Source organism: Portunus trituberculatus, chromosome 41 (assembly GCF_017591435.1).
Source record: "Portunus trituberculatus isolate SZX2019 chromosome 41, ASM1759143v1, whole genome shotgun sequence".
In the NCBI taxonomy this organism is placed as follows: domain Eukaryota; kingdom Metazoa; phylum Arthropoda; class Malacostraca; order Decapoda; family Portunidae; genus Portunus; species Portunus trituberculatus.
In genome coordinates, this window is record NC_059295.1 from 40,705,282 (window position 1) to 40,724,253 (window position 18,972).

Consider the following 18,972-nt stretch of genomic DNA (forward strand, 5'->3'; position numbering starts at 1 on the left):
TGTGAGCAAGACCATGTTGGACTTGTTTCACGACTGATTTTTCCAGTCGCACCGACTTGTAATTTTAGTCGCGTATTGGAACGTGTGATCCCGCCTTTAATCTCTGACTCAAATTCAAGTTCCAATTCAGAAGTGACATGTAGCTTCTTAACATGGTCTTTATAATAGCTTTCACACATAATGAAGCATTTTGTGGTTCATTAGGAGGTTTGCACTATCACTAAAATTTAACACCCTCAAGACGGATACACACGTGCCAATTTGCGACTGAAATTACAAGTCGACTGGATAAACCAGTCGCAAAACAAGACCAACATGTTGGTCTTGTTCAGTCGATTTGCGACTTTATTTGCGCCGTGACGTCACGGAGTAAGCTTTGAAAACTCTACAAGAACTGTTCCCCTTATTACAGGGTGTTGTTGAAGGTGAGGAGTGAAGACTTGTCAGGATTTAATTTGATCGCAATAGTGCATAGTCTTCTTAAGATTAACAATTTTTTATGAGAAATGTAGGCTAATCTAGTGTGTGGTAGACACTCCTTTTTTTCCTTTTACTTGGCCAGGGACGTATTCACAGGTATTTCCTATTCTGTTGACTCTTCCGGTACGCCAAAAGAAAAGCAACCACTGGCTTCAGCATCGTCGCTGGAGAAAGACATCTTGGCGGGTAGCTGTTTTTTGCTTACATTCACTTCACACCAAGGCGACAACTATAAAAAAAAAAAACTATATATAACTATATATATAGTTGATATTTTCCAGGCGCTACGTGTGACACTTTGCGACTAGAAGGGATGAGTTGGAAACTCTATGTACGTAAAATTTCAGTCGCAGATTGCCACGTGTAAAGCCGCCTTAACTCTAAAAAAAAAAAAAAAAAAAAAAATATATATATATATATATATATATATATATATATATATATATATATATATTTCTTATCTTTAATTTAGAAGGGAGACCAGCCAAGGACAATAAAATAAAGAAAAATTAGTCCACTGAGGTGCCGGTCTTTGAATAGAGTTAAAAGAGTTAGCCAGAAAAAAGTGGGATAAATCTCTTGAAACTTGCCTCTTAAAAAGTCTTCAGATCATAAGTAGGTGGAAATACAGGAGCAGGCAGGAAGATTAACTCTTGCATGAGAAAGGTAGACAGAATACGGGTGAGAGAACAAAGAAAGTCTTGCCTAGCAACACCACAAGAGGATGGAAGGCATCTAATTAGCAAGATAGCGATAGAAGATAGCAAGAGAGGCAACATTGCGGCAGTAAGAAAGAAGTTGAAGACAGGCTGTCAGAGAACTTGAGTTGATAAGACAAAAAGCTTTTGATTCCACCCTATCTAAAAAAAGACAGTATGAGTGGAATTCCTCTCATACATGTGAAGAATACTTACTACATGGCCAGTCACAGCCTGCCCTGAGTGAGTGACAGGATACAATCCTGAGGAACACCACTCTTAATAGATTTAGAAGAACAGTGACCATCTACCACAGCAGCAATAGAATGGTCAGAGAGGAAACGAGATAAAGTTGTAGAGAGAGAATAATAGAAGCTTTAGGAGGTTAGTTTAGAGACCAAAGCTTTGTGTCAGACTCTATCAAAAGCTTCTGATATGTTAAAGGCAACAGCAAAAGTTTCACCGAAATCTCTAAAAGAGGATGACCAAGGCTCAGTAAGGAATCAGAGATCACTACTACAGTGGCCTTGATGGAAACCATACTGGCAATTAGATAGTAGATTATGAAGTGATATATGTTAAAAAATATTCTTGTGAAGGATAGATTAAAAACTTTGGATAAGCAGGATATTAAAGCAATAGGATAATAGTTTGACGGATTAGAATGGTCACCCATTTTAGGAACTGGTTGAATGTAGGCAAACTTCCACCAAAAAGGAAAGGTAGAAGTTGAGAGGCAGAGTTGAAAGAGTTTAAGTAGCACAAAGTAATCAGTGAGGGAGAGAAGAGGGAATCACCCAAGGTAGAGTTTTATGCTATGGCTTGAGAGAAGGGTTCTGCTTAGAAATAGAAGAGATAGCATTGGTACCATCAGGATGAAATAAAGGAGGGAAAGATGAAGCAGAATTATTAGAAATATATTTGGCTCGGTGCCAGAAGTCTTGAGGGGGAGTTGGATCTCATATGATTTTGCTACTCTCTATTAATGAAATTGATTCACTGTTGCATGAGTCTGTAAGATCATGCCCTCTATTACATACTAAGAAAAAGAAAAACCTGCACGATGCTTCTTATATACATACTACTACTGTAGTATATTTTATTAATTTCTGATGGGTCTTACCAGTATTTCTTGTTATTTAGTCCCCTGGTATCTACTTCTATACTGTTTTATCTCATGTAGATTTACTAGTAGTAGTATGTACATACACAATTCAATAGATAACCTTGTTATAGACCAAAAAATCTCCTAATTTCTCTTCTCATTTAAACTGATGTAAATACTTACAATCAATGCCTCTCCATCTCTTACTCTGTATGCAATATCTGTTAGTATTTTCCAACATATGACTAACAGTTCATTGAAATGTTGGAGAGCCCTGAGCCTCCCTCAGCAAGCACCGTGACGTCGCTCGCCCTGACACAGGCGCGTGTGCTGAGGGTGAGGCAGACGCGGCGCCGCAGTGTGGGACCAGAGATAGTGATACCAGCCCCAGAGTCAGAGGAGCGGGACACAACTGCAGTGGAGTGGATGGAGTGGAGGCAAACCCATGATCGAGTGGAGCAGGTGTGTGTGTGTGTATGTGTGTGTGTGTGTGTGTGTGTGTGTGTGTGTGTGTAATAATAATAATATTAATAATAAATAATAATAATAATAATAATAATAATAATAATAATAATAATAATAAAATACGGTTTATTAGTAATTGCAGTACATACATACTGAAAATGTACATATGGGGATTGAGGGAGACTTAAGATTAGAACCTTAACTTAGCTGTTTATGGTTGTTTATGGTTCCCACCATGAAGGGGATAGCATTACATGAAGATGTACATATGGGGATTAAGGGAGATTCAAGATGAGAACCTAACTTAGCTATTTATGGCTCGCACCATGGAGGGGATACTACTATGATGATAACGGTCAGCTCTTGGGGCCTTGAGTGGCATGACCACGTTTGTGTGTCGTGTGGCATGGATTGGCTGGGGCATGTCAGGGGGGAGAAGATGTCGTAGCCGTGAGTGGCGTAGCAGGCCTCTGCCCATCTTGACGAGGGCCACTTGGTGTCTGGTGTGTCTACCTAGTTATATTTACCTAATTGTAGTTTTACAGGGCCTGGGCATTACGCTCGTATGGCCTAGTCTCCATATCTATATTTGTCCAACTTTTCTTTAAAGCTGTGCACACTCCTTGCTGACACTACATCTTCACTCAGGGTATTTCATGCTTCTATACTTCTTTGCGGAAAGCTGAATTTTTTCACATCCTTGAAGCATCTTCTCATCTTCAACATTTTACTATGACATTTTATACTTCTACTAGTGACTTCATCTCTTAGTAGCAGCTCCTCATTATCTATTACATCCATTTCATTCATTACTTTGTAGACTTGTATTAGATCTCCCTTCTTTCTTCTCTGCTCCAGTGTTGGTAGATCCAAAGCCCTCAGTCTCTCCTCGTATGTTATCCCTCTTAGCTCTGGTACTATCTTCATTGCCTTCCTTTGCAGTCTCTCCAATTTCCGTACATGTTTTTTTTTGTGTGGGAACTACACCACTCCTGCATATTCCAATCTGGGTCTCATCACAGTGGATATCAGTTTCTTCATCATATCTTTATCCATGTAGTGGAAAGCCAATCCAACATTTCTTACCAAATTGTATGTCTCGCCAAATATTTTGTCCACATGGCTATCCTGTTGACTATTCTTTTGTATAATCACTCCTAGGTCTCTTTCCTTGTTAACTTTCTTCAGTTCTACACTATCTCCCATCATGTAGATCCCCTTCCATTCCTTCCCAGTTTCATAACATGACTCAGATCCACATTGAATTCCATCTCCCACTTCTTACTCCACCTTCAGATCTTGTTAAGGTTCTACTGCAATATTTCAAAATCCTCCTCATTCTTTACTTGTCTGAGCAGCTTGGCATCATCTGCAAATAGGTTCATGTAACTGTTTACTCCCTCTGGCATGTCATTTACATATACAGTGGTACCTTGGAGTACAAACGCTTTTGAGTACGAACAACTTGGATTACGAACAAAAGAATCATGTTTTTTTGCACTGGAGGACGAACTTTGCTTTGGAATGCGAACAATAACAAATGCGGTCAACAGATTGTGCGCAGCACTGTGCGATCAGCTGACTGCATGCTGGGGCACCACGCTGCCTCAGTGCCTCAGGAGTGTTGTTTGCAGTTGTTTGGTTGTTGTTTAGTAGTGCTTGGGATAATAATTAAATGTTTTTAGTTAAGATCATTGCCTAGTGTAGCAGCACACATGGTCAAGAGACATACAGACAGACGTATGGAAGATTCTAGAGAGAGTATTCAGCTCATGAATGAAAAGCCTTAACCCTTATAGCCAGTCAGGCACGATCGTGGCTCTTATGTTAGAGCCTTTCAGGCATGATCTTGGCGCTTTTAAGAAGCTGCGCTCCTTTATGCAACACAGTTTGTTTATGCTTGAGGCTATCTGTCATATATCGAGGCCTGTCATTGGCCCATTGTTTTCAAGATGGTGGACACTTAGCCAATCATGTATCAGCTTTTACAAAAATATGTTTGTGTAGGTGTGAGGGCACCAAGCGTGAGGATGGTGAGAGCACTTATGTCAGTATGCTGTATTTTATCATTTTTTATGTATTTCTTGGTGAGATATAAGATATACATGTATTTCCATGGATAAGTAAGCAGTTCAGAAACATATTATGATGCATGACAATATTGGAATTGTTATTGGTTTAGATAAGAGTGCGTAGTGCTGGCTTGATGGAGTCAGCTGAGGAGGATGTGTTAACGCTGGGTCATGGTCAAGATGGCCCCTGACCACGACGGCCCCCCCGACGGCCCCATGTTTACCACGATGGCCCCACACTACAGACCACGGCGGCCTCAGTTTCTCTTTTACCAGTAAGACGGTTTTAAATTATACTTGTTGATAGAGCATCTTATACTAAGACAGATTGTATTAATAAATCAGTCGCTCCCCACACCCCCATCCCTCCCCATCCTTCCTCATCCAGTGATAGGTACTGTACCACGTAGTACCGTACGTGAGTGCTTACTTTTAATCACCACAATAATGTTATCGTGTAATGTTTATCAGTAAATTGCATACTTGTTACAATCTGTCTAAAATGTAAGATTGCAAAACATAATATTAAAACATTCAGTATTTAGCCAAGTGACATCTCTGTCTGCTACAGCAAGCCAGCAACAGTCATCGTCACCTCATAAAAAACACAATGGACTATCGCGCGCCTCTCAGAAATTTTAAAATCATCTTATGGGTAAACAAAACCTTAAAATGCATATGTGTATATAACATTTTCTGCTTAGAAATGCATGTTCTCTCACCTCTTTCAATATTTACAGAAACTCGTGTTACTCCCTGGATACTTATATGCTCTATAAGCGCAAGGTACAGTACACCGGTGTACCAATATGCTATGGTTTTTAATGCTCCATGCTACAAAACACTATCTCAAGCAAGAATGCTGAGTTGCCATCCACAGTTAACGTGTTCGCATAATGAAAGAAATAAGAGGACAATAACCTAAAATCTGGTGTGGGGTTGTCATGGTAACCACGTTAAGGGTTCCTCCTTCCCACCACTCTTATATATAGGGACCACTTCAATCCTTTTCCATAACACCGGTACTCTGCCACTGTCTATTGAGCATTTTATGATGTCGTGTGTAGGGCCCACCAGTTCTTCCTTGCATGCTCTCAGTATGTTACCTGACATGCTACCTGAAATTTCATTCAGTCCCATCACCTTTTCCTCATCTAGTTCCTCCATTAATTTATATATTTCCAATCTTTCTGCTCTGATCTTGCCCAGGTGAACACCCTCCTCAGGATAATGCAGCTTCTCAAGTTTGGATTTTGAGTAAAAACTTATTGAAATCTGTTGTTTAACAATTCCGCCATGCTTTTCAGATCATCAATTATCCTGTCTTTGAATAGCTTCCTTTGGTTTAATTTTTCCATTTATGAAGTTATATAGCAGTTTTGGCTGCTACTTGCATTTTTCCACAATGTTCTTTTCGTATTCTCTCTCTTACTCCTTCCTCACTTTCATGTAATCATTCCTTGCTAATTAAAAATTTTCCTTGTTTCTCAGACTTATGTTTCTTTTCCATTTTTCTATGCTTCATCCCTCTTTTTCTTTGCTCTGGCACACTTTACATTGAACCAGTCCTTTTTTCCTTCCTCTCTTGGCTATATTTTGGGACAAATCTCATGATGCCTTTGTACACTTCCATGAAAATATTATATTTCTTTTGTAATCACTCTGCCCTTAGCAACTCTTCACAGTTTAAGTTTTCAAAGTACAGGCAACCCCTGCTTAACGAAGGTTCACACAACAAAATTTCACTACAACGAACATTTCCTTTTACTACCATCTGCTTGTTTAACGAACACCAAACTCGCTTTAACAAAATTTTATCCAGGTAATTTTTTCCAAGTTTGAAAGCCCAGCCGTATCACGCAAGCCAACAGGCTTTTGAATACACCAGCGCCTCTAGTGGACAAAACACACACCACTCACTCACTCTAGTTCAAAACAATAACAGCGTCAGCAGCACCTCATCTTCCCTCGCTCAACATGCCACCAAAACGCCCTGCAATGTTGCCTAGCGTTGCTACGAAGACCAGGAAGTCTCTTACTCTCAAAGTAAATCTGGATATTATTCACAGACACGAGAGGTGAGAAAACAAATAGCATTGCTCGCCACCATGGCTTGACTCCATCTACTGAACTCATGACTCTGCAATGGATAAAATGGAAAGCCTTGTGGAAATGTGGTACATAAGTTTTGTATGCGGTACAATGATGTGCCTTTTGTTTACATTCCATAGGTTGCCGGTTAGTGTCTTTCCCATTTCACTCTCCCTCCCTTCATAAATTTAAGATCATCAACATTATAAAGTTACTTACATACATACATTAGTGTACATTATAATGACTTAAATTAAACTGCCTAAATGTTTAACTTCATAATTTTTACTTTCATTAAACCTTTCACTGCACTATGATGCACTCTCGCTTTGCTTACTCTCAATGGAAGTTCAAGTCAGGGGTGAAACTTGTTATAATTGGTTCGCTTAACGAAAATTCGCTTAACGAACGTTTTTTTAAGAATGTAACCCATTCGTTAAGCGGGGGTTGCCTGTACTCCTTAAGTTTTCGTACATCCGCCTTTCTTTCTTCTTTATATGATTCATCTAATTTGGCACGGTTAACCTCTGCTTCCATTTGTATGACCACATCACTTTTTCCTAGCAGGCATTCATATCTTAATTCATCATTCATTTGGATTTCTTGTCAAAATCTTGCTGGCTCGTTGTCTCCTCTGTATCTAGTGTTTTCATTGACTGTGTCATCATGTTTTTCATCATTAGCTTAAAAATTGTTTCCTGCCATGCCGCTTCCTCACTGCCACTTACATAGTTCTCCCACTCCAGTTCCTTGCAGTTGAAATCATCCACTAAAATCACTCTTTTTCTTTTGATCACTTTAGACAAACTCAACAAAGTTTCCTTGATTAACCCCTCATAGTCCTTTCTGACCATGAACTAGTCTTTGGGGGCACATATGCTACTGTATCAACTGTGATCTCTATTTCCATTTTCTACCTTAATGCTCATCACTTCTGCCTTACCATCCCCATACACTTGGTTAACCATCAATTCTTTCCTAGCTATTATCATGACTCCACCTCCTCCTTTGCCCACTCTGCCTTTCTTCCATTCATTGTAGTTATTATCTAGATCTATTTTAATTGCCTTGCACATTTTTGTTTCAGACAGATCCACAATCGTGAGCTTCTTTTCCTTAAGATAATCATCCCTCATTTCTAGTCTGCTCGATAACACTCCATCTATATTTGTGTACATTATTTTCAGACTTTTGTCTGGTTTATCTAGCTTTCCTCCTCCTCCTCTTCTTTTCTTTTTGTGTACCACTTTCTCACTTGATCCCCGGATCCTCAAATTTTTTTTTTTTTTTTTTCTTACTCATTTTTTCATTATTCTTTTCTCTTGCCTCGGCCACCAGTTCATTTTGTCTCTTTTTATCATCCTCATTCCTGTTCTTCCATATATTTATGGCCTTACACCCCTCTGTCTCTCTCAGTCTCAATGTTCTGTATAACACCTCTTCTTTTGCCTTTTGTGTACATAACAGGACTTTCATTGGCCTAATAGCTCCCTCTATATGGACCCATTCTATGAATTTTACTCACTTCCTCAAGGTTCTGTCTTTCCTCATCATTTAAATTTTTAAACAAGTCCTTAACTGATATAAACTCTTTTTCCCTTTTTGGTCTATAGGTCACCTTATTTTCCTTCAAGCTGAAGATCAAAACACTCTTCTTTGTGATTTCTCTTACCAGTAGTTCTTTTTGTTTCAGCACCCCAACCACCTTCTTTGCTATATCCTCTTCCTCCTCCTTCAACTGTTCCTGAATTATCTCTTTGAAGCTAACTTTGTCTTCCTCATCTTTTTCTTCCATGCTGTCACTTCCTTTTTAACCACTTCCTTTACCCTTCCCTCTTCCTGACTCATTAGTTCCTTTGTTTTTATTCTCCTTCTCCACCTTACCCAGTCCTTCATTCAGCAATTTCTCATATTGGGCCATTTTCTTCTTTAATTCCTCATTTTCCCTTACTAAAGTTTTTTCCATGATCTTCTAGCCTTCTTACTGTCTCCTTCAACTCCCTCTGAAGTTTTCTTTCTATCTTCTAAATCATCCTCTCTCAATCCTTTAACTTCTCTTATAAAGTTTTCAAACTTTCTCTCTAATCTGAGGGCTCTGCCATGGATGGCAATATTCATTGATTGAAATCCTCCAAATGGGCTTACTGCCACACCCTGCCCCTCATCTTCAAACATAAACAAGTCTTCTCAATCCACATACCTGCTTGCTGGCGAGCTAGATATGGTTTCTTTCTCTTTGTCATTTATGTTTAACCCCTATTTTGGAGATGGGACCACACATTTCCTGCCCAGAAACCCATGCAAACCTAATAGGTAATGCCTTTTGTTTGTGGAGGTCCCAGTTGAAATGGTCTATATAATGCATTATGAAAACAGGGACTACTCACAAGGCACATGACGCACACACACACACACACACACACACACACACACACACACACACACACACACACACACACGTCGCTGAGAGAGGACGGCTCGTCTCCGGCTGCGGACGGGAAGAAGGAAAATACCTATGGTGTTACAGGGCCCGGGTACCTGTTAATGTCCTACTGTCGCATAGTGTTGAAAGTGAGGGATATGGAGAGTGTTCCCTGAGAGGAGAGTGTGGGCGATGATTGTTTTGGCCGTAATCAGCAGACGATAACAAATATGGCGTCTAGACAAGCCCGGGACTTTGAAGGTTTTATAACTACGCCAAGAGGACTGGAGAAATTAGATATGGATGCAAGAGTTCAGGCACTGGAAAGTAAGTTCCTAAACATTTTGTCCATAGAAGAAAAACTGGATAGAGTTATAGCCGAGAATGATTCGTTCAAAAAAAGAGATCTATTTGTTAACGATAGTGAATAAAGAGCTATTGAAGGAAAAAGTAGAGATGGAGAAAGAAAACCAACAACTAAGGAATCAATGTGAAGAGATGAAAGCTAAACTCCTGGAAATGGAGATGAAAATATCCGAAGGGGACTTGAGGAAGGAGGAATGCCTTGATCTAATTGATACCAGGATGAAAGAAGTGAACCATGAACATCAGGAGGTACAAAGGTCCTTTAGGGAGATAGTGAAAAAGCAGGAAGAGGAAAATAAAGGGATTATGCAAAGGGAAATGGTAAAGACACTAAAGGAAAATGAGTATGTGGTGAGAGATATTGCTGAAAAGAAAAAAATGTGTGATCATAATAGGATTGAGGGAAGAAACTAACAGGAACTGGCAGGACAGGAGGGATAAGGAAAATGACAGGATTAAGTCTTTACTGAACAAGATCTCTGTGGAAGAAGAGGACCTATATGCTGAGGTAGAAGAAAGTGTGAGATTAGGAGCTTTTGAGGAAGGCAAGAATAGACCATTAAAATTTAAATTAAAGTCTCAGGTGGCAGCTGAGGCCTTGTTGAGGAGGGCTTGGAAACTTAAGGACTCTGAGGAAACCAAAACAATTTACATAAGAAGAAATATGTCACAGGATGAGCGAATGAAAATGAAAGAGCTTGTAACTGAAGTGAAAGAGAGGAATGACGAAAGAACAGAGGAGGAAAAGACCAAGTTTTTTTGGAGGATAAGAAATGGGAGGCTAAAGAAGTAGTGGATAAAACAGACGGAATAGACATTACATGGAAGAATGAGACAAGGAATGGAATACAAGTGACTTACACGAATATAGATGGATTTCTGTCTAAGAGGCTAGAATGTATGGATTACCTAAGAAATAATGAACCGGACATAATGTGTGTAGTGGAAACAAAGCTAAGGCCCCGAAATAAAGCTAGACTGGTTTGTTGTAAAACACTACAAAGTATGGAGAAATGATAGAAAAAATAAGGGAGGTGGTGGTATAATGGTTCTTACTAAGGAAGATCTGATAGTGAAGGAGGTGAACTATAGTAAGAGAAATGAGGAAGTGATAAGTAGGTTTATAACAGATGGCAAGAGGGACATTAATATTATAACAGTATACATACCACCCAGAACCAGTGCTTGGGAATATGAACAGTACCAAATGGTGATGAGAGTCGGAGACTTTAATTGTAAAGAAATAGTGTGGGAAGACTACGAAGTGGTGAACGGTGGTGAGTGGGCAGAGGAATTGTTAAAGGTAGCAACAAATAACTTGATGACACAGTGGGTGAGATCACCAACAAGGTGCAGGGGACAAGATGTTGCAGCAAGGTTGGATTTGGTATTTACCAGGGGAATCTCCCTAAAAGAGGAAATTGAACATAAATGTCCCTTGGGGAGAAGCGATCATGATGTCCTAAGCTTTGAGCTGGATATGGAATTAACCCCTTCAATACGGTGATGCCTATGTAGGAGTCAAAGAATAAAATTATGATGCCTACGTAGGGCGTCATATTTCTTTTCTGAGCTTTCTTCAGTTCAGTTGTCCGTATAGTGTGTTGGATACCAACTAAGGATGCTGTCCTTGAAATTAATATTATCATCCTTGTCTCCACCAATCACTAAAGATAAGCTACATGCGTGTGTGTCTAAAATTACCCAATGGCATAGACTGTTTCTCTCTCTCTCTCTCTCTCTCTCTCTCTCTCTCTCTCTCTCTCTCTCCTTATCTCCTTTCCCCATCTTTCCCTCCATCCCCTTCTGAAGATAAGTTACATGGTTTGTAAATTGTGAAAACACACACACACACACACACGGTCCCGTAGCTCAGTGGTTAGAGCGCTGGACAAGCCAGATGACCGGGTTGATTGCCGGGTGGAGATATTTGGGTGTGTCTCCTTTCACGTAGTGTTCACCTAGCAGTGAGTAGGTATGGGATGTAAATCGAGGAGTTGTGACCTTGTTGTCCCGGTGTGTGGTGTGTGCCTGGTCTCAGACCTATCCCAAGATCGGAAATAATGAGCTCTGAGCTCGTTGTAGGGTAACGTCTGGCTGTCTCGTCAGAGACTGCAGCAGATCAAACAGTGAAAAGAATTACACACACACACACACACACACACACACACACACACACAAACAAAAACAACAAATTTTCTAATCTCTCTCTCTCTCTCTCTTTCCTTTTTTCTCCTTTTCCTCCCCTCTTCCTCTCGAAAGATAAGCTACATGCGTCCTGCTTGTGTCTAAAATATTAGCAAATGTCACTCTCTCTCTCTCTCTCTCTCTCTCTCTGAAGAGAGAGAAGTATTTCCTCTTCAAGGCGATATAGTGACTAAAAATAGCAGCATAATACACAAAGACGACAAGTATGACAAGCTTGCACGAGTTTTGACTGGTGCTGGCACTACCATTATATCATACAGGCGGGCTTTTTAACATCTGGTGAATTAAGCACGAATAAGATTGTGGAACGAGGAGGAAAAATTAAATTATATTAGGGCAAATTATAACCATATAATGGAGTTCTTTAATGAAATTGACTGGTCCGTGGTATACCAGGAAAGGGATATGCAATTGAAATACGATAAATTTATGGATTTGTATAACCCTGCTGTGAAAAAGTTTGTGCCATATTACAGAAAGAGGACTTTAAATAATAAACAGTGGTTTAATAGAAATTGTGAAGAAGCAAAAAGAACAAAGAAAAGGCATGGAAGAAACTTAAGAAAAACAGTGGTGTATTATCAAGAGAAGTATACAAAACAGCAAGGAATAGATATTTTGAAGTAAGGAGAACAGCACAGAAGGAATATGAACAGAGGGTGGTGGAAAACTGTGATAGTGACCCAAAAATGTTTTACAAATTCATAAATGGAAAACTAAATATAAGGGAGGCAATAGTAAAGGTAAAAAACGGGGAAGAAGTATATGAGGATGCTGGAGATATAGCTGAAAGTTTGAACGACAACTTTTGCAAAGTGTTTACAAAGGACGAGCATTTTATGGGAGGAAGACCTACGGAAATAAAGCAAATGCAGGATATCATGGTTACTAAGGAAGATGTAAGGAAAATTATAAGCAGTCTGGATATTAATAAATCAATGGGGCCTGATGGCATATCTGTGAGGTTGCTAAATGAATGTAAGGATCAATTGTTGAACCCTGTATTTGATATTGTGGAAACCTCCATATGAACAGGATTAGTCCCGAAAGAGTGGAAAAGAGCTGACATTGTGCCTATATATAAGAATGGTAGTAGAATGGAACCGTTAAATTATAGACCAGTATCATTGACTAGTATATTGTGCAAGGTATGTGAAGAAGTAATTAAAGCTAAGTGGAGTGAGTATCTAGAAAGTGAAAACATTCTGAGTGAAAGGCAGTTTGGTTTCAGAAAAGGAAGATTGTGCGTATCCAATTTATTATGTTTTTATTCAAGAGTGACTGACATACTACAACATAGAGAGGGATGGGTGGATGCTATCTACCTGGACTTGAGAAAGGCCTTTGATAAAGTACCACACAATAGACTGATGTGGAAACTAAAGAAGATTGGAGGAGTAAATGATAAACTAGCAAAATGGATGAAAAATTACTTAGTGGGAAGAGAAATGAGAACAGTGGTGAGAGGAAGGAAGTCCGAGTGGAAGAAGGTAACCAGTGGAGTTCCACAAGGGTCAGTGTTTGGTCCCATCATGTTTTTGTTTTATGTTAATGATATGCCAGTAGGAATTGACAGTTACATGAACATGTTTGCGGACGATACTAAAATTATGAGGAGAGTAAAGAATGTGGAAGATTGTAACAAGTTACAGGAAGATCTTGATAAAATATACGAGTGGAGTAAGGAGTGGCAGATAAAATTTAATATAGACAAGACCCATGTTATGAAAATGGGAAGAAGTAGATACAGACCAAACTGGGATTACAGGCTGGGTGATGAGAAAATTAAAGAGACCAATGAGGAGAAAGAGTTAGGAGTAACCGTGCAAAATACTTTGTCACCGGAGAAACACATTAACATTCAGATTTTTTTAAAAACATATAACATGCTTCAAAATATTGGCCTTGCGTTCCACTACCTAGATGAAGGAATGATGAAGAAGATATTATGTACCTTAATAAGACCCCAGTTAGAATATGCAGCTTGTGTCTGGTCACTGCATATGATGAAAAATGTGAAGAAGGTAGAAAGGGTACAGAGGCTTGCAACAAGGATGGTACCAGGGAGTTAGACTATGAAGAAAAACTGAGGAAGCTGGGGCTGACCACATTAGAAGAGAGAAGAACAAGAGGAGACATGATAACTATGTATAAATTGGTGAACAAGATTGACATACTGGACAGAGAGTTGATAAAGGTGACCACAAGTAATCATCTCCGAGGACATGGAAAAAACCTAATAAAAGACACCTGTCTAAATGACGTGAGAAAATACAGTTTCCCGCATCGTACCATTGGTAAGTAGAATAAACTGAGCAGTGATGTCTTTGACGCGGTGTGTGTCAATCAGATGAAAGAGAGATATGACAGGAATGGACAAGGAGACAGGACACAGAGAGCTTAGCTCGGGCCCTGTAATACACAAATAGGTAAATAGGTAAATACACACAAACACACACACGCACACCATAGGGCCTTAGGTTCTTCTGTCTCCAAATTAAATAAGTGTTGGATCATATAAATGGAAAGAATAACGAGAATGATGTAACAGAGTAGTGCTGCCAGGCGTATGACAGAATCATACACCATCCTGTGAAAGCCATCGGTACATAGAAACACCTGTTGGTCTAAGGAAACTAAATGATAAACAGATGATATTATGGACAAGGATTTTTCAAGATTCAGGAACAAATAAGGTAATATCAGAAGGCTAATGAACGTAGAAAGGGGATAATTAATCTATATGAAAGAGGTGATGTCCAGTCTAATGGACAAACAGGACTGATTGATAACGGAAAAAAACAGACCTGAAATTGAGATTAGCAGAATATGAGGTCAGTGCAATAAATCAGGGATTGAAAGAGGAGATTCAAGAAATAAAGAAACAAAATGACGTACTAAAAGCCACATGCCACGATTATGAAAGCTCCTTAAGGAGCTTGCCAGCTAAAGTGAAGGATGGGATTGTGGACAGGGCAGAAGGTGAATTGGGTGAAAACAAGCTGAAGGAACTACAAAATGAATGGAAGCAGGAGCAAGAAGAGGAAAAAGTAAAATTTTCAGAGGTTGTAAAGAGACAAATTCAGGAGAACACAAAAGTTGCCGTATTTGAAGTTATTAAAGAGAAAGACCTGGTGCAGGATGCAGTGGAAAAGAAAAAAAAACTCTGTAATTTTTGGGGTGAAGGAAAAGAAAAATCCAAATAAATTCACGAGAGAATGTGAAGAGAGAGAATTGGCCAAAATTGCTATCAAATGAGTACAAGACAGCACACAAGAATTAGGCCTGGAGGTGGAGGAAGTGATCAGGCTAAGAAGATACAGTGAAGGGGATAGGGGACCAATGAAGGTCAGAATGAGATCCCAAGTGGCTGTAGAGAAAATTATGGCTAGAAAAGGGAAGCTGACCGATGATGTTGAATACAAGGATACGTACAGGCAACCCCCCATTTAATGAAGGTTCACACAATGCAATTTCGCTATAACGAAGGTTTCGTTTTACTACCATCTGCTCATTTAACGAACACCAAACTCGCTTTAACGAAGTTTTATCCAGGTAATTTTTTCCAAATTTGAAAGCCCCACCGTATCATGCAAGCTGATAGGCTTGTGAATACACCAGGAGCTGTTGGTACTAAGGCCTGCCCCAGGAGAAATCCTGAGACACCTGTAGAATAAAGATCAAGATCAAGCCTCTCGTGGACAACACGGGCGCTGCCGATACAAAGGCCTGACTCAAAAGAAATTCTGCGTCACCTATAGCATCAAGATCAAGATCAAGATCACGCACCACTCACTCCCCAGTCAAAACATAATAGCGTCACCAGCAGCTCATCTTCCCTAGTTCAACTTACCACCAAAACGCCCTGCAATGTGGCCTAACGTTCCTAAGAAGACCAGGAAGTGTCTTACTCTCGAAGTGAAGCTGGGTATTATTCACAGACAAGAGAGAGGCCAGAAAACTAATAACATTGCTTGCCACCATCTTGACTCCATCTACTGTCTACTATTTTCAAGTCAGCAGACTCTATTAAGAAGGCTGGTGAGACCGCATCTTCCTTGAAAGCTAAAAGAACCACCTGAACTCGTGACTCTACAATGGATAAAATGGAAAGCCTTGTGGAAATGTGGTACATAAGTTTTGTATGCGGTACCATGATGCGCACTTTGTTTACATTCCACAGGTTGCCGGTTAGTGCATTTACCGTTTCACTCTCCCTCCCTTCATAAAGTTAAGATCATCAACATTATAAAGTTACGTACATACATACATTAGTGTACATTATAATGACTTAAATTAAACTACGTAAATGTTTAACTTCATAATTTTTACTTTCATTAAACCTTTTACTGTACTATGATGCACTCTCGCTTTGTTTACTCTCAATGGAAGTTCATATCAGGGATTAAACTTGTTATAATCGGTTCGCTTAACGAAGTTTCGCTTAACCAAGTGTTTTTTAGGAACGTAACCCCTTCGTTAAGCGGGGGTTGCCTGTATATGGATAAAAAGAGATATGAACTTAGAGAAGAAGGAAAAGGAGAAAGTGCTAAGAAGTGAAGCTAAGGAAAAAAACAAGAAAAGGACATAGACAGAGACGTAGAATTTTTATTGGAGGGTTCTGGATATGAGACTAAAGAAGTGGCACCTAAGGAAGAAAGAGGAGGTCGTGGAGGAGGCAATAAATTAAGAGTGAATTATACTAATATCAAGCATACTGGAAGTTTGGGATTATTTGAAAGAGAAAAGTTGGATGTAATGTGCATCGCTGAAAAAAAAAAAAACTGAGAGGAGATATCCATGTCAACTTTAAAGAAGAGGGATATAATACCTGAAGGAGAGGCAGGAAGGATAAAGGGGGAGGAGGAGTGCTAATAATGGTTCGTGATAATAGTATATGTGTGGAGGATGTGCAATATGGTGAGGACAAAGTGGAAGTAATGGGAGTAACAATCAAAATAGAAGATTTGAACAAGAGGAAAATTATAGTTACATATCTTCCACCAAAGACTAATACATGGGGAACTGAAGAACATAAAGATATGCAAAGGGAGATGATAAAGTGCCTAGATAACATGATAAGAAGAGACAGAAGAATACTTTTAGTTGGAGACTTTAACTGCAAAAAAAAAAGTAAACTGGAGAGAGATGGAAGTAATGGACAATGCTGGGCAGTGGAGCAAAAAAGTGTTACAGTTGACTATGGTTAATGCAATGGACCAGTGGGTGGAGGAGTCAACAAGGTACAGGGGGAAAGAAGAACCATTGTTGCTTGACCTAGTTATCACAAAGAAACCAGAGCCCCCTCCAATCATATAATACGCTAGTCCAATGGGGAGAAGTGATCATGTGACATTAAAAATGCAAATTCAGGAGGAAGATGAGATAAGTTACAAAGGACTATAAAGGAGAGAGATTGAATTATGCAAGACCAGATTTTGAAAAATTAAGGATCTATTTTGCTGATATTGAGTGGAGTAGTATTATGTACATAAAGACAGTACAAGGGAAATATGACACATTATTACAGAAATATAATGAAGTAAAAAAGTTTGTACCTGTTTATAGAGTTCAGAAAAAAATACATGCTTGGTACAATGCTAGATGCATACAAGCAAAAAAGGCAAAGGATAAAGCATGGAAGAAACTCATAAAGCAGGGAAATGACTATAACAGACAGCAATATAAAGATGCCAGAAATTAATTTATTAGAGTAAGGAGAGAGGAAGAAAGAAACTTTGAGAAAGATGTAGTGAATAAAAGTAAAGATGAACCCAAACTTTTTTACAAGTTTATAAACGGCAAAACAAAGAATAAGGAAACAATTGAAAAAATTATTAAAGAAGGGAAGACATACCAAACAGAGAAGGAAATGTGTGAAATAATGAATGACAGCTTCAAAACGGTATTCACTGCAGAAGATGATTTCACAGAACTTAATAGGACATGGGATTGCCAAGGATTACAGGAGATCACAATGCACAAAGAGGATATTGGAAGATTTTTGGATAAGTTGGAAATCAGAAAAGCAATGGGGCCAGATGGTGTATCAGGCTGAGTGTTAAATGAATGTAAAGAGCAACTACTGGATCCAATTTGAGAAATAATTACAAGTTCATTACATGAAGGGAAAGTTCCACTAGAGTGGAAGAGAGCCAACGTAATACCGGTATTTAAAGGAGGAATGGCAACTGAACCACTAAACCACAGACCAGTGTCACTTACAAGTGTCTTGGGGAAATATGTGAAATAATTATCAAAGGAAAATAGGTTAAATTGGTAGAAGAGGAGCAAGTCATATCGTACAGACAATTTTTAGGACAGGGCGGTCATGTGTATCAAACTTACTAAGCTTCTACTTGAGAGTTATTGTAGGACTTGAAAACAGAGATGGATGGGTAGATACAGTATACCTGGATATTAAAAAGGCTTTTGATAAAGTCCCTCATGGAAGACTACTTTGGAAACTAGTGAACATAGGAGGACTGTGAGGAACTTTGCTCGAATGGACAAGAGATTATTTGAAGGATAGGAAATGAGAACTATGATCAGAGATACATGCTCAACTTGGGGTAAAGTAACTAGCAAAGTGCCACAAGGGTCAGTGTTAGCCCCCATTATGTTTCACATTTATGTAAACAACATTCACATTGGGATAAACAGTTACATTACTTTATTTGCTGATGATGCAAAGCTGCTAAGATTTATCAAAACCAGAGAGAACTGTCTACTGTTGCAAGAAGATATAAACAAGATTTATGAGTGGAGCAGGAAGTGGAAATTGGAGTTTAATACCAAGAAATGTCATATAAGGGTACTAGGAAAGAGTAAGAGAAGACCAGTATGGAACTATTTGATGGGAGAGGAACAAATAATGAAGACCAAAGAGGAAAAAGATCTGGAAGTGATCATACAGGAAAATCTGAGCCCTGAAAAACTCATACGCAAGATATTTGGAATATCATATATAATGTTGACTATCCGAAACAGGTTGATTTCTAGGAAACCGTATTTTCAGCAGGAAACCAATCACAAAGGCAGCTATGAGCAACATCTTTAATAAGC

The 18,972-nt window shown here is 39.1% G+C and overlaps 2 protein-coding genes across 2 annotated transcripts in view; one reads left to right on the top strand and one right to left on the bottom strand.

Moving 5' to 3' along the window:
• The window catches only part of LOC123516734, a 25,173-nt gene extending 21,654 nt beyond the window's left edge, over positions 1-3,519 (top strand). The window contains exons 6-7 of the mRNA XM_045276337.1: positions 2,536-2,745; positions 3,397-3,519. Of these exons, the coding sequence (XP_045132272.1) occupies positions 2,536-2,745; positions 3,397-3,519 (333 nt within the window). The remainder of the gene's footprint in view (positions 1-2,535; positions 2,746-3,396) is intronic.
• LOC123516438 (mitochondrial potassium channel ATP-binding subunit-like) overlaps positions 1-18,972 on the bottom strand; it is a 103,720-nt gene that overhangs the window by 8,478 nt on the left and 76,270 nt on the right. The window lies entirely within an intron of this gene.